Raw genomic sequence first — 23,234 nt, 5'->3', positions numbered from 1 at the left:
TAGCAAAGTTCTATGTCTAAACATTTAGACACAGGTTAGGTTACGTGTATAGACAGCAATGACTTAAAGATACAGCCATACACCAATTTTTAAAATATTGTTTTTATAATTCTTTATTTTGTATGAATTATATATAATATATTAGAGTGTGTGTGTGTGTGTGTGTGTGTGTGTGTGTGTGTGTGTGTATATATATAATTAATATATATCTCTCACAGCATGTCACTTACAATGCCCTAACTGCCATAGCACAATTTCATAGTGATGTTACACAGAAGTGATATCCCTACTTATCAGACATACTCACTAAATATAACATTATGTATCACAGGTATGAATGCCCTGCACCAAGTGTAAGGATATGTTTTACATATCCTCATGTCACATCTGCATTTTGTTTCAGTGGGTTGGGTACGATATAACTATACTGATAATTCCCACACGCAGAATTCCTGCAAAAAAACCCCCGAAAGTCTGAAAAAATTAAAGCAAATTAAACAGACTTAGCTTCAATCCGACGCTGTAGATGACCGACGGAGACAGCATGGTGACAGCAAGGTATTCCGATGAAAGAACTGTGCGGCACTGCAATTTGACGTCATTGCGACGTCTGTCAATCTAAATTTAAAGCGGCAATGTGGAGTTAAGGGTTTAAACACTTAACCGTAGGGGTCCCCACATTGCCGCTTTAAATTTAGATTGACAGACGTCGCAATGACATCAAATTGCAGTGCCGCACAGTTCTTTCATCGGAATACCTTGTTTTCGCCATGCTGTCTCCATCGGTTATCTCCAGCGTCGGATTGAAGGTAAGTCTGTTTAATTTGCTTTTGTTTTTTCAGTCTTTCTTGGTTTTTTTATTGCAGGAATTCTGCGTGTCGGAATGGTGGTAATCGTTACCACCGGTTTGAGTGGAGACAAGCATTGTGTTGGCTGAACAGATAAGCACTGGGAACTAGTGACCTCACTGAGGCCCCATATGGGGCCTTTGCTGTGGGTATACGACATGTGCATTGTCAGGTCCAATAAGGGGGTTGTATATATTGATATAAGAATCTGCAGGAAGTGAGGTGACTGTAAAGGATTTGTATTTGACTTGTTGCTGCGCTGTGAGCTTATATTTAAGGTACCATTTATTTGTAATGAATTATACTGAGCTACTTAAATGCTTAGGGGGGTATTCAGTTGTGCGTGAAGTGCACTCAGTGCCTACTGTAAAGTTCCCCGTTTCAGACTTCTGTGTATTATTATGGTAAGTAAAACATTTCTGTGAGGTGCAACCAAAAATCAGCGATGTGTTAGTATTGTAACATACTGCGCACATTTGAATTTCCTCTTAGGGCAGAAGAGATTATGCTTATAAAGGTTTGACTTAGCGTAACAACTCTTTAGGGTAGTAAATCACTGCACCATCTGCATCACCAGAATGTTGACCATTACTCTGCCTGTCCAGAGAGTACAGGTACAATCACTGTTTGACATTGGTGTAACCCTTTACCTTACATTGTACACAAGATCAAAGTGATAGGTTTATGTTGGGAGCGGGTGCAACTAATTTGCAATAGCTCAGTTTTATTAATCTCAAATGATGTTTATTTGATTAGTTTTCTTAATAGTATTAGCGAATTGATGTAAGGATTTGTATAAAATGCTGCCTTTAAAACAGGTCCTGTTGCCTACCAACAGTAGAGGCAGATGTTTTTTGGGTTTATTAATTCATTAGTAACTTATGACATCACTAAGGCACTTGATGACCAGTATTCATGAATCATTAATTCTACAGTGAATTGATAAACTGTATATTCGTGAATTTTTGTTCAGCCCACAAAGAGCTGCATCCTCTGTGTAAAGAGGGTATTGTGCACTTTAAATATTCATATTAAGGGCTAGATTTACTAAGCTGCAGGTTTGAAAAAGTGGGGATGTTGCCTATAGCAACCAATCAGATTCTAGCTTTCATTTATATAGTACTTTCTACAAAATGACAGCTAGAATCTGATTGGTTGCTATAGGAAACAGCCTCACTTTTTCAAACCCGCAGCTTAGTAAATTTAGCCCTAGGTGTCTAGAATATCCTGAAACAATGCCCTTCTTTTGTTTGCAGTAGTAACTGTTGAATTGTCTCTCTACAGTATTCTCCTAGCATGACAATGAGTGTGTGATTCATCATCTTGTCTCGTCATGAAGACCGCAGTGAGTTAGCCCTCTTCACAGATCTACCACCGAGGAGAACCATTCATCATAACTTAAGGATCCTGGTTCCCGTCACACGAAACCTTTTTTTCTCTCTGTTGCCATTTACCATGTGAAGAAGCGGGTCCAAACGTAAACTCGAGCGACTGTAAAGAGTGGCATATGTAAAAATTGCCCTAAACCGAACTGCAATTTATCATCTGTACATATATATAAATATATATAAATATATATATATTCCCACAGGACATTGTAAAAGGATATTATCACATGCCATCTTAAGTAGCGAGACTTCTATTCCATCTTTTGTTTTTTGTTTTTTTCACGTTTACATTTTGAATTATCAATTGTTGCATTTTCTCCCTGAACTATTTTGTGCTGTGTATATCACTGCTTAATAAGTTATTTTTTAAAGTAAACTCAAATGTTGTTCTGGTTTTTGTAAATGTCTGCAATCATGGATAGGAATAAAATGCTTATGAGTGCTTTTATTAAATTGCTTTTGATACAAGTTATCGAAGAATGTTTGACTGATGGGTTTAGGAAATTCAATTATGTCACTAGAGACTTGTGTAAAGGTGCAGTTTTGTACATAAATTCTGAAAACCTCATGAATGACACCATGACTTGATTATTTTAGTATTTTTTTTGTCATTGAAGTCGTTGATATCAGATAGGTGAGAACAAAGAGAAATAAAGTGACTTATTTTCTAATAACAGTATAGCGTGGAAATTAGACTGACCACGATGTTTGACAACAAGAAACTATGTTTTACATATAGCCAACACATGAATCTTCAATGTATAGGTAATCTGCAGGACATTTACCGGAGAGTGGATGAGATAGCTTCTCGGCTTTCAGACCTACTGCACACTATATAATCTGGTTATGCTCAATGTATACCCTGCTTTTATATCTGAAGTTGACCCTGGAAGGAAAGTGTTTCATGAAGTATACACTTAGGGCCTGATTTCAAATATGGACGCTAAATTGGCCATAATTTACATGGTTCCTAAATTATTTTCTCTTGTCACTTCTGACGTTTGACCTTAGATTTACGAAGTCTTGGATACGCGCGCATCCAAGACTTCGCCCAGGCTGCCCCCCTCCACTGGAACAAGCTCCCTCCCTCCATCAGAGCTTCCCCATATCTGTCCAGTTTCAAACGGGCTTTAAAAACCCACCTTTTTCTTAAAGCCTTCCAGTCTCCCACTTAACTTCCTACCTTATCTTCTGCCTCTCCCCCTTCATCTCCCTTCCCTTTATCTGCCTCCATTCCTCCTTCTCTCACCCCTGTCTCTCTGTCTGTCTACCCCTCCCCTTAGATTGTACGCTCCCTTGAGCAGGGCCAGCTCTCCTCCTGTTTCCACCACTTCTAACTCTGCTCTCCAGTTACCTAGCCCTCCTCCTCGAGGACCCTTAGCTGTTCACCATTGTGTGCTTATCAAACATCCCCCAGCATGAATGACAGGTGCTGCTGGCAAAGCATGGTAGCTGTCGTAGGGTTATGGTCTGGGTATAGAACCACATTAATGATTTTCCTCAGCATAACAAGTATTATGCCAACCAACTTAAAGTACACAACAAGTTTGTGAAGAGAAATGTTACCTAAACCTTAGGTTTTACAGTCTGAAAATCTGTGAGAACGACCAATGTAAATGCCCCTTCTTGCCCCATGCCATACTCCACAACTCTATATTAGGGGCTACCACAACTAATATGGACACACTTTCACAAGATCTATAGCTTGGAAAGCATGGTTAAGTTGATTTAAATCTGACAGTGACAGGTTATTAATGAAAGCTTATTTAGGTTTACCCACCTTCCTAGTTTTTAGAAGATAGGTTATATATTGGGTTGTTGGTTCTATTGTAAACTAGACTAATGTACATCTGATTGCTATAGGATGGTAGCATATTTATGCTATATACGTTCAATAAGATTCACGGGGGTTAATGAAAGTCTACCTGTCCCTCCTCAAGTGGTTTGTATGATAAAATGGTCCAGCAGGTCATATGAACACATAGCAACCAGTTCCTCACACATTTATAAATTAAAATATATCCATTGCTTACACCTAGTGGTGGGAGCCATTTTCTGGCCAGGGACAAATATTCAGTGTTTCAATTCACTAATAACAATCCTTCTGGAGTAACAATGTGTCTCAACCTCTGTGATGTCTCTGTTCTTAGTGAATTGTTAAGTTGCTAGTTAGTTACTTCTACTGTGAGTCAACAGCTACACGTGAAATGCAATTTTTTTTTTTTTTTTTATAGTTTTAAATATCCCCTCTCTGTGTCAAACACCCACTCCCAAATGTAGCAAATATTCTGATTTATGGCAGAGAACTGGGCACACAACACATCCTGTGCTCCCAGCTGCATGTAATGGGAAGTCCACAAAGGGACCCCCACCTATTTGCTCTATAGGGGAGTAGTTGAAGTATAGTGGATTGCAGAACTGGGCTTCCTCTTTAGGTCAACTTATACTAACTAACATATGTATTGGTAACCTACAAGATCATTTACATGAGTTAGATGGGGAGTTCTCCACATTGCAGGAGGACACTCAGTTATTGTGTCCCCATAAAATGATTATTTTAGTTGTCCTAAAGCTATAATGAAGGTACATTATGTACCTTCAACTGCACTTCTGCTGGAAACTATTTCTAGGCACCCTTTTACTAATGTAATAAAAACCTTCAAATGCTTAAAATGGACAGTACCGATGTATCTTCCTTCTCGTGACTGAGACATACATTAAAATGAACCAAGCTGTATTTCAGGAGAAAACCAGAAAAGTTTAAATGAATGAAGGGCTTATTCTAGCGTCTTGGGCAGTTGACATTTCTATCCACCATGAACATTTTTAGGTGTTTCTGCTAGAGCGTGCCACTAACCACCGAGTGATATTCCTGAGGCACTGAGGCAGTTCCAAGGACCAGGAAGTGGGAATGTGCCTTGAAATGTCAGAGAACAAATAGGCGTACTTACGCACATAAGGAAGAAATGCAGGTCCACGTTTGATGTTCAGAAATCACCCTTACTGAATATATTGTTTTAATACAATGCTTGGCTATGATGTCTAAATCGGTTACATTTCAAGTGTTACCAACTGAACAAGTACAAAATAGAACATGGTCGTTTAGACTCTTTAGAGCCTGATGTAGAGTTGGGTGCAATGTACACTGAAATCGGAACTGTAAGCTGCATCCTGTAATTTACACAGGATTCCTAATCACACTGATCTTTAGACTTGGAATACTACGCAAATTGCACAAACACACCTCTTTATCTGCCTTATGGGCCGGTGTGTATGATACACTTAAGTGTATCAGTCAGTGGCCTGTAAAGCAGATACATGAATAAATAAATGAATGTTAAAACAACAAAAAATTCTGCTTCTCTTCCTCCCCCCAAACAGCACTAGGGTCGGTTAAACTGTTTGGGAGGGGGTGCACACCTTATTTTTTAAATTTAATTAATTTTTTTTTTTTTTTTTTTAATACAGCAAGGTTTGTTCCACTAGTAAAAGATACATCTCCTAGAGACCTTGCATCTGGTTTCAACTCCGCATAACGTGTAAAGTCCGTGAACACAACTTTACATTGCTAGGCTCGCCCATCAACTTCACTGTACCACTTCCCTAACCGCAGAGAGGTGATTTTTGCGCTGATCAGTTGGACTTGCTCCCGCCTCTACATAAGCCTCTTAATATTAAAAATGCAATGATGTAAAACGTGCAATGTCTAAAATAACAAAAGAAAAAAAAAAATCAACCACACATTTAAAATGTAGAATATGAGATTGCTGAAGATATTTGAATCATAATCAAAAACAACTAAGTGACAAATTGTACAGCACTTACCCATAACGTGCGTACCTGTCTCCTCTCCTAAAGCGTTCAAAGGCAATTCTGCTGCATGTCTGCTAGAATTAATAGCTGTCACACAGAAGCAGCTATATACTGCTACGCTGCTGTCGTGCCATATGCCATCAAAATAAGCATGATCCAGGGGTTGATTGCTCCCTTTGTCTGCCCTTAACTTGGAGCATTCAAAATAAATATGTAGACATTGGGCCTGTTGCAGAGTTGATTGCAAATTTTCGTGTAATTTAACCCCCTCCTCTCAAAAAACAAAGCAAAATCTACATGTCAAAATAGAGTATCCCCATATGTAGACCCGTACGTATCTTCAGATTAGTGTATGTCTGAACCAGTAGTAACACGTGCCTGGTTTATGCCACAGACACCACTTGCGCCCACTTTTGTATTTTCATGTTCAAGAATCACCACAACTACTTGGCTGATAAATATAATCCTTCTCCAGCTGCAGCTAAGTCTTCACTTGGATGAGAAATAAGTGGCCTTAATTTATGTAAATTATTATTTGTTATGTATTGTCGAATCTATATCAGATTGTTCACCTGTAAGTGTCAGATTATCAGTTATGAGCTCATCAGCTGGAGAGAATTAAATACACTGCATGGTTTGAGTGTACAAATAAACTCTGCTTTATTAGTTACAAGTTCCTATCTATATAGTAAAAATCATGTATTACAGAAAACTACGCCCCAAAAGGTTTTAACCACTCATGTTCCCTTCATACAGATGTTAGTATATTCTCTCATTATCCACACTAGAACTCCCCAGGGTGGGTGGGGGGCTGGCTTATCTCCTGTCTGGTATGTCCAAGGTTATAAGCATAACCTTGCAAATAATGAATTACTCCTACAAAACAGGTGCATCTAATTGTATTTAAGCTATAACAGAACAAAATGGCCATAAGGCAACAAGATGGCGTCAGCTTAGCAAAATCACATTTCTCAGTATCATATCTCCCTATGTCATTTAAATTATATATACAAAAAAGATTGATCTGTGTTTGATTTCCTCAGTATGTCTACAGGAAGTCTCTTCATTTTATATATATAAAAAAATAAACAGGTCTGAAAATGAGTGGAATGGAGGAATGCCTCACCCAGGTGATTTTCAGGTTTAGTAAATGTCTGTTAAAAAGGTTCAGGATTTCTAAAATATGTTGAAAAGAAAAGAAGAAGCATGTCCCTATAGATTTAATGATCAGGATTACAGTCCATGCTGTCCTAGTTAATATGAGAATATGTCCCAACTTAGTAATTGCGTTTCCCTCCTGCTTTTGCTTCCATAAATGATTTTTAAAATTGACATAAAACCATTTCTATAATGTCCCTTGTACCGTGTTTCTTAAACATGTGTCATACTACATCTATAAAAGAAGAGGAGATACAGAGGACAGCTGTTATATGTATATAGAAGTGTTCATTCTGAACAATAACTGCTCCTTGGCACTGAATCTATACAACCCACAAGCCTGTATCTAGAACACTGTATATGCTCTTGTAACAGCTGGATTCCAGTTTCATAACCAAGAAATTGGATTGGCAACAGCACCAGACCTAGGAACCCATGTTTTAATATACGGTACATTTTACACTTTACACCTCCTCTGCACGCTCTGTGGCTAATTACTGTAAAACTGTGCAGGATAATTATAATCCACAGCCAGAAAATATGTCTTCTGTGGGGGAAAAGTCACACTAAATTGTAATTTTACAGCACAAAATACTGAACAGAGACTTGGTGGTTATGTCTGCAGCAAGAATAGAATTGAACATACACAAGAACAGTGCTTGTTATACCCCATCTAACAGGTCTGGATTGTCACGTCCCGGGTCTTCTCCTCTCTGATGGCTTCTGCTGCTGGTCATCATTTTGGATGTGGACACTGTTCTAATATAGGTACAGACACATGACTGCTCGTGCCTCCACACTGCCCCCTGCACGTTTAGCCACACTATTTAAGCTTGCTTTGTGCACTTCTAGAGAGCCAGTGTGTGTATCTCTCTTAGTACCCTGCTGCAGGGATTTTTCTGGCTCCCCTGTGCATATCCTGCTCCTGGTTAATTCACAGTTGGATCTCCTGTGCTGCCTTTTCCTAGTCAGTTCCTCGGTACCTGCAATTTTTGGCTGGAATTATCTTCCCTGTGTGCAGGGAGCTCCAGTCTTTACTATGCTGCATATTAATTAGGGATGTGCACCGGCCACTTTTGGTGTCTCGTGTTTTGTGTTTTGGATTCGGATTTGCTTGAGGTTTTGGGTTCGGATTTGTTTCGCAAAACACCTGACGAAAGGTTTTGGTTCGGATTTAAGGTTTTGGATCCTGATTTATTTTGAAAAAAACATAAAAAGTGTTAAAATCAAGTTTTTTGGTTTATTTTCACTCCTACGCTATTATTAACCTCAATAACATTCAATAACAATCATTTCCACTAATTCCCAGTCTATTCTGCAGAATCAGTGAACTTTGTAATATAGCAGTACCAATGGACTTATACTGCAGGATTGTTTTGGGATATTTTTTTTTTTTTTTATAATTACTTTTTTTGTAATTTTTTATAATTTGGGAATAATGGGGAAATAACTGCCCTTAGAAGCACAGAGCACAGGACACAGCACCACTGGACTGAACAGGACACAGCACAGGACCCTGCAGCACCACTGAACTCAGAAGGACAGAGCACAGGACACAGCACCACTGGACTGAACAGGACACAGCACAGGACCCAGCAGCACCACTGAACTCAGAAGGACAGAGCACAGGACACAGGACCACTGGACTGAGCAGGACACAGCACAGCACAGAACTGAACAGCACAGCACGAGATATAGCAGGACAGAGGACCGCCCTGACCTAACACAACCTCCGTCTACCCTGATCAATGCCCGAGTGAAGATGGCGGCGACTAGCGGGGAATTTATAGGATCCGAGTATCGCGAGATCCGACAGCGGGATTATGACTCAGAGCCTCGGTTTCAGTTTTGCAATTGGCGGGAATACCCGGATCTGTCTCGGATCCGGCTCGGATCAGCAACGTTTGGGTGGGCTCGGATTTCCGATATCCGAGCCCCCTCATCTCTAATATTAATCTGTGCAAGTCTACATACAGATCTTCACCCCACATACAAACTATGCTTAAGACCCACCCCAAGGTCCGTGGCATGCTTGGCGCATGCAAACAAGCCCACACCTCTGTAACGGTCTAGAGACTGAATTGGAGTACAGTGGCAAGAAGCAGAGCATGCCACTAAAGGTTAATTAATATTAGAATGGTTCGGTACACATAGAAAGTGAATAAGGCAAAGAGTTCAGGCAGAGGTGTAATTGAAAACAATCTGAGGTTGGTATACAAATAATGGATAACTGGAGGCAGAATACAGCAACAGGAACTAGATTACTGGCAGGAGCACAATAATCTGAAGACAGGAACAGGAAAGTCTTTCACAGGAAGTCATGGGGTGGCGCTAGAACATGCTGGAACATCAGGAGAATAGTTCAACGGAGAAGTCAGAATAGCTCAGTCAGCAGAGCAGCAGTCTCCAGAGGTAGATGCTCTGTGTTTGAATCCTGACAACCACCTTGCAGGGGTGAACAGCAGTGTCACGTTAGACACTGGGCGCGGGTAGTGCCAAATTAGGCTGGTTCAGGATCCCTCTCCGTGTGTTCCTGATATGGGAGTTCTGTGCTGCCAAAACTAAACTTCTGCTTCTAAATTATTATCATTTAATTGTGGTAACTGGTTAATTGGTCACTAGATGTGTTTACAATTTAACCTTATCATCTACTTAATTTATTTATATGGCGCCACAGAATCCACAGCGTCGGACAAGCAACAAAAAATAAACAGAAAAAATACAGGTAAGTAAGAGACAAACGAATCAATAAAACTCAATATAAGAGACTATAGAGAAAGCAATTACATAAGTAAACACAACTAGAACAAAGGAAACATTACAAAGAGGATGAGGAAATAGGAAGTAGATAGGCCCAAACATGTGAGAGTTGATGTTAAGAGGATTAGAGTGGGAAATGGAGAAGATAGAGGTGGAGTGATATGGCAGTTATAGTGTGATAAGGGAATTGTTTGAAGATTGAGCCGGGTAGGTAAGTGTTAAAGGTGAGTTTTGAGAGAGCATTTGAAAGATTCGAGTTTAGGGGCGAGTCTGATTAAGCTGGACGGGGAGTTCCAAATGTGGAGAACAGCATGGACAATGTCCTGAAGGCAGTAATAGGTAATGAGGAGAGGCAAAGATCATTGACAGAATGTAGTGAGTGAGTAAGGGAGTATATCTTCACAGGGTCAGAGATTTATCTTTATTCTCTGTCTGAAGTAGAGTTAAAAGTCCTGTGGAAATTTCTGAATGAAAATTTTAAAAAGGGCTTCATTCACCATTCTACTTCTCCTACTGTTGAAAAGAAAGACTGTACTCTACACCGCTGTATTGACTAGGGGGAACTGAATAAGATTACAATCAAGAACTGTTATCCACTCCTCTTAATTCCGGAATTGTTTGCGTGACTACAGTAGGCAAATATATTTATGAGAGACAAATCCCCCCAGCACACTGCTATAGCCAGCAACAGATCTGCTATTTCTACTGTAGATAAAAATGCAAAAGTCTCAGTTGCACACATTTACAAATGTATGTTGAAGCCACCCACCACTCCACGGTGATTTTGCTAATAGGATGGTCCTACTCTAAACAATGAGAGACCCATATATTTGGGCCATACATATGTGTTTTTAAATTGAGAGCTAACTTACCAAAGAGGTATCCCAGAAGCCTCCAAATAGCAATCCAATGTCAGTACTCCCCCTCAGCTACTGACACCAACATGCTCTCTCCTGTGCACATGGAATGCAAGATCTGTTTGTAACAAACTTACATCCATCCATGATCTATTCATTTCTAAATCCCTCAACCTACTTGCCATTACAGAAACTTAGCTTACCTCCTCTGACAATACATCTCCTGCATCTCTCTCATATGGTGGCCGCCCCCAAAACAACACTCCCTGACCTAGAAACAAACAAGGTGGTGGAGTAGGCATTCTACTTTCTCCAAGCTGCAGCTTCTAAGTCATACCCTCTGAGCCCTCCCTCTCCACACTATCCATCTATCTTATCCTCTCCACCTTCATGTTGCTGTCATTTATTACCCCCCCAGTCCAGTTTCCCAATTCCTTGACAGCTTTGCAGCCTGGATCACTTATTTCCTATCCTTGGACCTGTCTACTCATGCTAGGAGATTTCAACATTCCCATTGATAATCCCACTGTCTCTTCTGCCATTAAACTTCTTTCACTTACTACCTCCTTTGGTTTCTCCCAATGGACCTCATCTCCCACCCACTGTGATGGGCACTCCCTTGACCTTGTCTTCTCCCGCTGCTGCTCCATCTCCAGTTTCTCCAATTTAGGGGTAAATGTATCAAAGTGCGATTTTGCACAATCAGCGATTTTCTCGGGAGAGTTGAAACTCGCAGATGTATGAAGCTGAGACTTCATGCAAAATTGCCAGAGTTGTGCTTCTGTCAAAATCGCTATTTGCAAAATCGCCAGAGATCAAACTCCCGACTGTTTGCCACTGCAGCTATACAAGTCTCCAATGTATGAAGCTGCGATTAAGCAAACTCAGGAGAGTTTGCTTTCAAACACACCAGATGCAAAATATATACAAATCACTGTTGCACTGCCTGTCATACAGCTGCTGGAGCTCCAGCAGCTGTAAAAACTGTAAAGAACAGATAAAACTTTTTTTTTAAAAAAAAAGAGTGGATCCCCCCTCTATTCATGGTTAACCCTAGTGCTGACTGACTACTGCTGGTTCCGTGAAAATCAGGGAAGAATTTTGCGTGGGGCCCCCCGGATTTTCCCATTGTTGATTGAAGTCTTCTGTTCTTCACCCAGGGAGGGGGCCCATATTTGTACATCCCACAAATCTTCTGTCTTGATTGCAGAAAAATAACACTTGTGGTCCTCCAAGTACCAACATGCCCTGGCTGTCGTGGGTATGCTGGTGCTTGTAGTTATACAAATAGCAGCATGGCCACAATATTTTGTGCAACCTGGCTGGCTGGGACTTGTAGTTCCACAAAACAAAATGGTGTCTGTTTTTTTTTTTTTTTTTTACCATTTATCTGTTTTTACCCTACACCCACCACCCAGGGGTGTAGGAAGAGCCTTGGTGCTATCAGCACTGGGCTGAATGTCCCTAGGGAGGGGGGAGGGGGGGGCGCTCATTTTTTTCGACGGACCCCACTCCCTAGGGAATCCAGCCCAGCGCTGAACAGCCTGGGGTTGGATAGTCATTATGGCAGGGGGACCACTGCCACGTGTCCCCCCTGCTATAGTGCCTCCAACCCCGGCTGGTTTGCCTAGTGCTGGTTAAGTGAAAATCGGGGGGACACCACGCAAAATTTTTCCTCGATTTTCACGGAACCAGCAGTAGTCAGGCAGCACTAGGGTTAAGCATGAATAGAGGGGGGACCCCACGCTTTTTAAAAAGAAAACTTTTATCTGTTCTTTACAGTTTTTACAGCTGCCGGAGCCAGGGCAGTGTAACAGTGATGTGTTTACAACTCGCTGCTACAACACAGGAGAGTTTGACAAACACGGGAGTGTTTGAAATCGCTGCAAATCGCCGGAGATGACCAGCGATTTTCAAGATCAGGGTAAAAATCGCAGCTTGATACATTTGATGAGTTTGTTTTTTTAACACGCTGGCAAAATCAGACCTTGATACATTTACCCCTTAGCCTTCCCACTCTCCGACCACAACCTCCTTTCCTTCAGCCTCACTTTACCTTATGCTCTTCCCCCTGCACCCAAATACACACGTACACAACGAAACCTAAGTACTCTTCACCCAATCCACTTCTCATTTTCACTAAAACAACTATTTTCTCCAATGACTGCATTGTCCTGTCCTAATCAGGCCGCCTCTTTCTATACCAAAACACTCACTTCAGCCCTTAACAATGCAGCTCCAGCTACTAAATATAGTGTCCGACGATCCAAACCCCAACCATGGCAGACCAAACAGACCCGCTATCTGCAATAGCACATGCAGTGCGCCACTGCACCATATCTCATTCCTATCCTGATTTTCTCCACTATAAATTCATCCTTTCATCTTACAGCGCTGCTATTTCAATTGCCAAACAAACATTCTTCAAATCTCTAATATTCACCCAGTCTTCTAACCCACGTCGCCTATTTGCCATCTTCCACTTATCTGCCCACCTGCACCTCCTCCCCCTTCCTCCCTCATAGCCACCTATTTTAAAGACAAAATCAACACCATTCAACCAGATATTTCCTCATGCCAAATCTACTCACTCCACCTACTCTATCCACCTTTACCTACACTCCCCAATCCACCCTTTATTCATTATCTCCAATAACTGAAGACAAAGTCTCTGCACTTCTCTGTTTATCCCACCCCATAACCTGTCCCCTTGACTCTATTCCCTCCCAACTTCTCTGCTTCCTCTCCTTCACTACATGCCCACCTCTATCTCACCTGTCTTGACTTTTGCAACCCCCTGCTATCTGGCATTCCTGACACCCATATACCCACACTTCAATCCATCCTAAATGCTACTATAAGATTGATCTTCCTCTCTCACCACTCCATATGCACCACATTGCAAATCCCTACACTGGCTCCCTGTGTCCTCCAGAATCAAATTCAAATTTCTTACCCTTACCTACAAAGCCCCAACAACACTACCCCTGCATACATCTCAAATCTCATATCAAAATACTTTCCCTCCCGCCCTCTTAGATCTACCTCTGACCAGTGCCTTGTCTCGTCTCTGGTAACCACCTCTCACTCCTGCTTACAAGACTTCTCCATGCTGCTCCCCACTTATGGACTTCCCTACCACACTCAATCAGACTTTCTCACAGGATTCAAATCTTTAGATGCTCTTTGAAAACCCATCTCTTTTTTAGAGGTGATCTTATGCCCGATAATACTATTCACAAAAATGTACCGTCACAACTGTCCCAATCTCCACTCTGAGCTGCTCCTCTTGTTTCAAATATGCCCTCTTCCAATTAAAATGTAAGCTCTCTAATGAGCAGGGTCCTTCATACCCTTTGTTTTCATGTGTGATTTTATTTTGTCTACCTTGTATGTCACTGTTTTATGTATGTACTGTTTTCCCTACTGTACGGCGCTGCGGAGTACTGTGGCGCCTTTCAAATCTACGATAATAATAATAACTCCTCTAATGCAAATTTTATGGCCAGGGGCTCTCTTTCCCAATCCCATAATTTTTCTTTCAAGGGAGACACATGCAAGAAGAACCCACATGGATGGTGTTTCTCAGGAGCTGCTTTTTGGGAAAGCATAGCTCCGACCCACACGGAGGATGCATCAAACCTCATTAAACCTCAGAAAAAAGTTACAATATGGGAGTGGATGTTAATGCTTGCTTCAGCAGCTCAAAAGCAAGAACGTCTTCCAGAGGCCATTGTTTAGCATTACCATTCTTGCTAGTGAGAGCTGTAATGGGGAGTTATCAGGGTGCTATCATTCCTAATGAATTGCTGGTAATAATTGGCAAAATGCAAAAACCATTGTGTTGCCATAAGGCCCGTTAGTTGAAGCCATTTCAGAATGGCATGTAGATTAACTGGGTCCATACAAAGTCTGGAACCTAAAATTATGCAACCCAGGAAGGGTACGCTGTCACATTAGAATTGACACTTCTCTAGCTTTCAAAATAATTGATTATCTCTCAGCCCATTCAAGACCCCCTTCACATGATGTCTATGGGAGGAATTGTCTCTCTCGAGAATCTCAGAATATCATCCAAGTAGATCACTACAAATGCATAGATGATGTCACAAAAGGTTTAATTCATGAAATATTGAAATACTGCTGGGACATTACATAAACCAAAGGGCATCACCAAGTATTTAAAGTGACCATCTCTAGTATTAAACTCAAGGTATTGTAGCCAGGTTAATCCTAGAATCACTGGATTGATTGCTTTGGTAAGTACATAGAATGAGATTTCTTCTTAATGCAGTGCTTCAACTTACATATGAAGAGACATGGTTTGGCAGGAGATGGTACCTCCATCAATTTTATTCCCATTATCAACTACCAATGCCAGTGGTTTTGGTATTGGAGTCACAGAGATGCCAAATTGCTTGACCGAAGCAGCAGAAATAAAGTTTGCTGCTGCACCAGAATCGAGAAAGGCAGTGGACTCAATTACCCCCTTTGGGATATTAAATTGCATCATCAATGAAAAAGGTAGGGAGTTCTATTTGATGGTTATACAAGATAATATGCCTGGTGAGATCTCTCCAGTACCTCCTAGGCTTTGGAGTTTTTCTGCTTCTTAGGGTATTGTTTTACTAAATGCTCTGGAGCTGCACAGTACAGACACAGGTTGTATCTAAATCTGCTTATGTTTCCTTTCAATTGTCAAACGAGAACGCCATAACTAAAATGGGCTCATCGTGCCAAGATATAGGTGTCTGAAACTGAAGTGCAAGTCAGAAAATGGCTAGCTTGCTCCTTGTCTACAGTTCTTTCTCGAAATCGAATATCCACTTTGTTGCATTTGCCACAAGATTTCCACTAATGCCTTGTCATTCCCGCTGAGAGGCAAAAGTGAGAAATTGGATAACATATTGAACCAAAGTCTAGATCCTTGGTGAAGCCTCAGAATAGAAGTAGCGGCAGATGATATCCTGCCCAGCCCATCAAAATTTTTTGGAATGGTCTCTATAAAAACTCTGTCTCTGTGCAACATGGGATCATTACATTCCCACAGCAGTCATGCCAAAGCCTGTTTAAAAAATAATGAAACGATGAAGGCTATGTTAGCCTTTCTCAAAGCAAAATCTGCAGACTATAATTCAAAAATGGATGGCACACTGGTTCAAGAATCCTGCAGGCTTTGGGATCCCCATCATACACTAGAGGGGTAGTAATCCTGAGACAAGAAGGTTGGCTGGTTGTTACTGTAACAGGGGATACGGGAGAAGCTGGGGGCACCCCTGTGGTAGTTTGAAGGGATTCCAGGTGACGGCAGAACCCATTGCAGGACTTGGACTTGGTTAGGCTCCTGTTTCTCAATTCTTGCAATAAGATGTTATAGCCAGTAATAAGGTGCAGGTGCTCCAGACTGGTCCATGGTAAAGTCCGAGTGTCAGGCGCCATCCCCGCACTACTCCTAAGTGCAGGAGACAGTCGCCTCAATGTATCATTGCTTAGCAACAGGAAGCGCTTCTGGCCCTGGGACACCTCGCTACGTGTGCATGTGCAGAAATGAACACTTCTTTGGCTTCCTGTCATGAATGCCCAGCCTGTCCCAGATACAGCAATCTGAACAGCTGGCCATAACTGGCGTCACCTTAGTCACTTAGCAATGAATACACCTTTTCTGCCACCACAAAGGATTTATTATGGTGTCCTTACGTTCACCAAAACCATTTATTATTGTTTCACACTTAAATCCCATACATATGTAGCATAAGCCTCCCTGGACTTTGTAAATTCACAAAGAATCACAGAGAATGTGCTAGATAAAATGTATTTAATCTGAACAATGTTTCCAAGGCTTAGTTACAAAAGATTAATAACAAGACATACAATATGTTGCACAAATAAGTTTCAGAAAATAAAATGGGAAATAAAACCAGAGACACTACATACTTAGTTAAGACTTGGGGCTAGATTTACTAAGCTGCGGGCTTGAAAAAGTGGGGATGTTGCCTATAGCAACCAATAAGATTCTAGCTTTCATTTATTTAGTACTCTCTGTAATATGACAGCTAAAATCTGATTGGTTGCTATAGGCAACATCCCCACTTTTTTAAACCCGCAGCTTAGTAAATATACCCCCAGGTGTTACACATATAGCAACCAATCAGATTCTAGCTGTCATTTTGTAGAATGCACTAAACAAATGATATGCGACATTTTAGTCTTGATATACCCCCTCATGAAAATACACAATGTAATGTCTAAGGCAGAAGATTTTAAACCTTTCTTCACATAGCTCTCACCCCCCACCTTTGGAGTTTAGCTGTCAATAAGGACAGATTGATTTACCAAATGTCACAGTAAGCTAGGGATATCCTAAGCTCTGGAATGTTCACAGGACCTGAGTTCTCACCTCTGCTCATTCGGCTTGGCTGGTCAGGTCCACATCCTCTGCATGCCATAAAAACTCCTCAGAGATGCTTATCTATCTCAGGATATTTTAAAAAGATTACTGACAATTGCATAGGTTCAAACTCATGTCATTTAGCAAAGCACACGTTGAGATTACATTACAAGGTTACATAAAATATTGACATTGTCATACATTAATTCAACAGAAAATAACAATCAGCCATTAGATATACTACATATTCTTCACACTTCCTGTCGGTGGTCAGCTGTGCTCTGACTGCCTAATCAGATTCTTCTTATCCCTATATAAGCAACACTCTGGCACCATTAGGGTACCAGAGTATTGGTTCACACCGGCCCCAGCACTTCCTGTTTTGTCCTGCCTCCTGTGTATGCTGACTTCTGGCTTGTTCCTTGGCTCATTCTCCTGGATTCCAATTTGGTTCTGCACTGCTCGTTTGGTATTGACCGTCTGCTTGTTCCTGACACCTCTTCTAACCATGTTGTGTTCCACTGAACTGGTACTTAGAGGGGTGGGTGGAACACTACAGGTATGTTGCACTAGAGGTAGAATAGTCAGACAAGCCGAGGTCAGTAGGATGTAGGTAAACCAAACAGAAACGGCAAGCAGAGAAATAGTCAGGAAGATCCAAAGGTCAAAACCAATCTGTAAGCGCAATACAAAGTCCCAATCCAAGTATCACATAGACAGGAACAGGAAGGGCCAATAATTTGAAATTAAGCAGTAAACAGAATAACATGTTCATGAGCTCAGAACTGTGACAGGGAATAACAGGCAGAGCAGGTTTACATACTATTTGGAAGTTCAGCATAGCTCCGGTCAACCGCTAGACAATGTGAAGGATATGCTTGACTCAAACAATATGTCTTACCTGAACGGACTCCCTAGAACTAGTACTAGGCTGGGTAGAGTGCCTGTCCCTGTCTCCAAAGGGGCATTTTAAATGATCCAATACTCTCAATCCCACTAACTATGGGACGCAATCCACTAAGCAGGGCTTAGCCATAGGACTGTTTCAATAAGTTAATATTTAATGTAGAGGAGTATTTAAAATGCAAATAATTATTTTATTATCAAATCCAGTAATGGTGACATGATGGCTATTTGTAGTGCTCCAAGGTCCTCCAAGACAGTATTGTGGGTGACGTGCTTAGATACAACAGATCTGCAGCAAAGTGTCCCTGGGAACTATTTTAAAATGTTTTTTGCACTTTTTTACTTTACCAATGTCCATATGAAGATTTCCAGGCAGCATGTTACAATTCATGTATCACAATTGCCACATATGCAGTTCATTTCCATTAAGTGAGAAGCACAAGTATCATGGTCAAAAAATGTCACTATTGGACAATATACAAATAATTATATAGTACTTAGGAAGGTTGCATAAATGAAGGTATTTACCAGATTAAATCAAAATCTGTTTTCATTTGTCCCAAAGTAAAATGTGGTAAGATGATAAGGATTTATATTGCAATTGGCTAAGAAGGCATTGAAACCTTATATGCATGGAAAGTTTTCTTCCAATCCAAGAGGTCACCTTGGTATATAAATATAAATGAAACATTGGAGTACTTTTTTTTTGTTCAACTGAATAAATGCCCATTTAAAGTAAGATTTATTAATGAGTTTTATGTAAAATACTAAAGAAAACCTAGACTATAACTATGTTGACCAACCAAATCATGATGGGAATTGTAGTGCACCAATATTTACTTAGACAGCAATATTTGACATTAATAAATATCAAAGGCTGTGTGAAACTGAGCTGAATAGCATACATGAAATAACAGAAGTGTTTTTATGTAACCATCTTCTCTTTGCCCTTTTTGCAGGAGGTTGTCATGTTACCGGGAATTTACTATTAAAGCAGATGGTGACTGACAGTTTTATAGACCCGCTGGGCCTGATTCATTAAGGAGCGCAAAAAAACCATAATGTGTGTTTTTTTTAAAAACGCACATAAATCGGTCATACACATGCATGTATTCAATTACAAGCAGGTGTGAAGAAATATCTCTTGTTGAAAACGGGTCTAGGTGCACTCTTCACTGACAGACACAATACACCCTTAGAGTCTCCAAAATTTTTCAAGGCACCCCTCCAAAATAATTACTGAGCAGTCCTGTTTTAGAAGTAGTTGGGTCAAAAAACTGTAATAAGTATTTAGGTCACGACAGAAATACTTATTTAGTTGTATGCAAAAGTGCCCCTCTGCATCTAGACACTCTGCCCCCTCTGCATCCAGGCACACTGCCCCCTCTGCATCCAGGCACACTGCCCTCTCTCACCGTGCCCCCTCTGACCTCTGTCCCCTCCTCTGCCCTCTGTCACGCTGTTCCCCTCCTCTGCCCTCTGTCACCCTCTTCTGCCCTCTCTCACGCTGTCACCCTACTCTGCCCTCTCTCACGCTGTCACCCTCCTCTGCCCTCTCTCACGCTGTCACCCTCCTCTGCCATCTGCCCTCCTCCTCTGCCATCTGTCCCCCTCCTCTGCCATCTGCCCTCCTCCTCTGCTCTCTGTCCCCCTCCTCTGCCATCTGCCCTCCTCCTCTGCTCTCTGTCCCCCTCCTCTGCCATCTGCCCTCCTCCTCTGCTCTCTGTCCCCCTCCTCTGCCATCTGTCCCCCTCCTCTGCTCTCTGTCCCCCTCCTCTGCTCTCTGTCCCCCTCCTCTGCCATCTGTCCCCCTCCTCTGCCATCTGTCCCCCTCCTCTGCTCTCTGTCTCCCTCCTCTGCCATCTGCCCTCCTCCTCTGCTCTCTGACCTCCTCCTCTGCCCTCTGTCCCCCTCCTCTGCCATCTGACCCCCTCCTCTGCTCTCTGTCACCCTCCTCTGCCATCTGACCCCCTTCTCTGCTCTCTGTCACCCTCCTCTGCCATCTGTCCCCCTCCTCTGCCATCTGTCCCCCTCCTCTGCCATCTGCCCTCCTCCTCTGCTCTCTGTCCACCTCCTCTGCCATCTGCCCTCCTCCTCTGCTCTCTGTCCTCCTCCTCTGCCCTCTGTCCCCCTCCTCTGCCATCTGACCCCCTCCTCTGCTCTCTGTCACCCTCCTCTGCCCCGCTCCTCTGCTCTCTGTCACCCTCCTCTGCCATCTGTCCCCCTCCTCTGCCATCTGTCCCTCTCCTCTGCCATCTGCCCTCCTCCTCTGCTCTCTGTCCCCCTCCTCTGCCATCTGTCCCCCTCCTCTGCCATCTGTCCCCCTCCTCTGCTCTCTGTGCCCCTCCTCTGCCATCTGTCCCCCTCCTCTGCCATCTGTCCCCCTCCTCTGCCATCTGTCCCCCTCCTCTGCTCTCTGTGCCCCTCCTCTGCCATCTGTCCCCCTCCTCTGCCATCTGTCCCCCTCCTCTGCCATCTGCCCTCCTCCTCTGCTCTCTGTCCCCCTCCTCTGCCATCTGCCCTCCTCCTCTGCTCTCTGTCCCCCTCCTCTGCCCCGCGCCAGGCGCCAGCTATAGAAAAAAAGAAAGCAAACAGAAACTTACCAATCCGCGCGGCGCTAGGACCCTGCAGCCTCCTCTCTCCCGCAGCTGTCACTGACATTGATATTCAGTGACAGCTGCGGGAGAGAGGAGGCTGCAGGGTCCTAGCGCCGCGTGGATTGGTAAGTTACTGTTTGCTTTCTTTTTTCTAGGGCTGGCCGGCGGCACCCCAGTGACAGCGCCGCGACACCCCTGGGAGCCACGGCGCACACTTTGGGAACCGCCGCACTGCAGGATACATATAATACACAAGTTAACCCGTGCATGATACTCATGCATTCTAGTCAAATCAAGCTACTAAAGGTGTTAAAAAGGTTCTTGTCATGCATTTGGGCCTAGCCCAGGCCTCCTTAGGGGAAGAGCGTTACTTCCCGATGCAAGCGCCCTTTTTTAACGTGGTTTTGTCCACATGTCACCACCTCATCATTTTTCTCCATCACCTCATGCTTCATCTTCATCGCCACAATCTTCATCAAGCTACTTACGGTGTTAAAAACTCCCCACTGTCACCCCCGGCAACCACCAACCACTCCCAACTGTCACTTCTCCTTCAAGAAATATATAGGTCAGTGTATAACTCTGCCTAGCAGGTGGCGCTGCAGCTTGGTTTTTTTTTTTCCCACACACGCCACTAGGCATTTATATAGTAGATATGTGGAATATAAAATCCCAGGAGAATGCAAAAAAAGTAATTAGTTATTGCCACTTGTTAATAATATAGGGCCTGATATACAGTCATGGCCAAAAGTTTTGAGAATGACACAAATATTATTTTTCACAAAGTCTGTTGCCTCAGTTTTTATGATGGCAATATGCAAATACTCCAGAATGTCATGGAGTGATCAGATGAATTGCAATTAATTTCAAAGTCCCTCTTTGCCATTACAATGAACTTTATCCCAAAAACAACATTTCCACTGCATTTCAGCCCTGCCACAAAAGGACCAGCTGACATGAGTTCAGTGATTCTCTCTATCATGAACAGAGAGAACTTACAGTTATTTATAAGGGTTAACCCATCACATAATTGTGGGGAATAAGGCCTAAATCATAACTGCAAAGTAAATATGGTATATTAAATGAATCCATTGATAAGTTGAGCTACTTAAGTCTAAAATGTGAAGCCAGAGAGTCTGTCTGTGTGTGTGTGTAATCGGGGGCTGTGACCATACCAGTGTTAGAAGATAGCAGTGTCACCTGTAGCAGCTTCAAAGGGCCCTGCTGTGAGCTATATCCTGACACAAGTTAGTTTTTGAACAACTGAATAGACTATGTTGGGCCAGTCACCGCTGCCAAAGGCAGCATTTGAAGGCCTATACAGGTATATAGAAATATGAGCTTCGAAGGAAAATGTCTTCATAGTTCATATTTTGGGAAATATGGGTTGGCACTCCATACTGAGGAGCAGAAATCACACCAGGGTTGTGAATGACAGGTACAGGTGGTATCCGAGAACAGCTATAATCACATATCTTTGCGAAAGGTATGTTACATTGTCATAATTCCATTTCATTTTGCTTAAAAACCTGTGTAGGGAAGGGGCAAATTGTCAGTCTTTTGGGAAAATAAATCGACATTGATAAGATGTTCATCTTCCTAGCCAATTTCCCATGTCACAGATTATACAACTCATGTAAGATATACTCTGAATGTAACCCTTTTTTTTTTTTTAAAACTGCTTTGCTTCTGTATGTTACGTCAATTGTTTATTAATTGCATTTTTTTATATTTGAATGCCCTGTACCTTGGTATATTAAGTCTATAAATTTAGTAAGTGGCTGTGGGCTGGAATCGTGTGTAACCTCATACAGCAAACACCCCAAAGTCACAAAAGCTGGGAGCGTGTTTGTGACACTCTTGTTAACACAGATGAGAGTGTTGGCAAGCACAAGGTTGGAGATCACTCTGTCATGCTGCTTGAGTTAGAATAACAGACTGGAAGCTTTAAAAGGAGGGTGGAGCTTGAAATCATTGTCCTTCCTCGGTTTACCATGGTTACCTGCAAGGAAACATGTGCAGTCATCATTGCTTTGCACAAAAAGGGCTTCACAGGCAAGGATATTTTTGCTAGTAAGATTGCACCTAAATCAACCATTTATCGAATCATCAAGAACTTCAAGGAGAGAGGTTCAATAGTTATAAAGAAGGCTTCAGGGCACCCAAGAATGTCCAGCAAGATCTAGGACCATCTTGATTCAGCTGCAGGATCAGGCACCACCAGTGCAGAGCTTGCTCAAGAATGGCAGCAGGCAGGTGTGAGTGCATCTGCATGCACAGTGAGGCAAAGACTTTTGGAGGATGGTCTGGTATCAAGAAGGCCAGCAAAGAAGCCACTTCCCTCCAAGAAAAATATCAGGGACAGACTGATATTCTGCAAAATGTACAGGGATTGGATTTTCTCTGATGAATCCCCTTTCAGATTGTTTGGGGCATCTGGAAAAACGCATTTCCGGTGAAGGAAAGGTGAGCGCTACGATCAGCCCTGTGTCGTGCCAACAGTAAAACATCCTGAGACC

At 42.2% G+C, this 23,234-nt stretch overlaps 2 protein-coding genes across 9 annotated transcripts in view; both read left to right on the top strand.

The window, feature by feature from the left end:
- The window catches only part of SSBP2 (single stranded DNA binding protein 2), a 152,967-nt gene extending 150,154 nt beyond the window's left edge, over nt 1-2,813 (top strand). For all 8 annotated transcript variants that reach the window (XM_075180295.1, XM_075180326.1, XM_075180316.1 and 5 more), the window contains one exon: nt 2,133-2,813. In XM_075180295.1, the coding sequence (XP_075036396.1) occupies nt 2,133-2,162 (30 nt within the window). In that variant the 3' untranslated portion in view covers nt 2,163-2,813. The remainder of the gene's footprint in view (nt 1-2,132) is intronic.
- Nucleotides 1-23,234, top strand: part of LOC142097997 (uncharacterized) — a 1,069,021-nt gene that overhangs the window by 980,439 nt on the left and 65,348 nt on the right. The gene's annotated exons all lie outside the window — the stretch shown is intronic.

Source organism: Mixophyes fleayi, chromosome 1 (genome assembly GCF_038048845.1).
Source record: "Mixophyes fleayi isolate aMixFle1 chromosome 1, aMixFle1.hap1, whole genome shotgun sequence".
NCBI classification, from domain to species: Eukaryota; Metazoa; Chordata; class Amphibia; order Anura; family Limnodynastidae; genus Mixophyes; species Mixophyes fleayi.
Note: the sequence above shows the minus strand (reverse complement) of the source record. Positions and strands in the feature narration are given on the sequence as shown.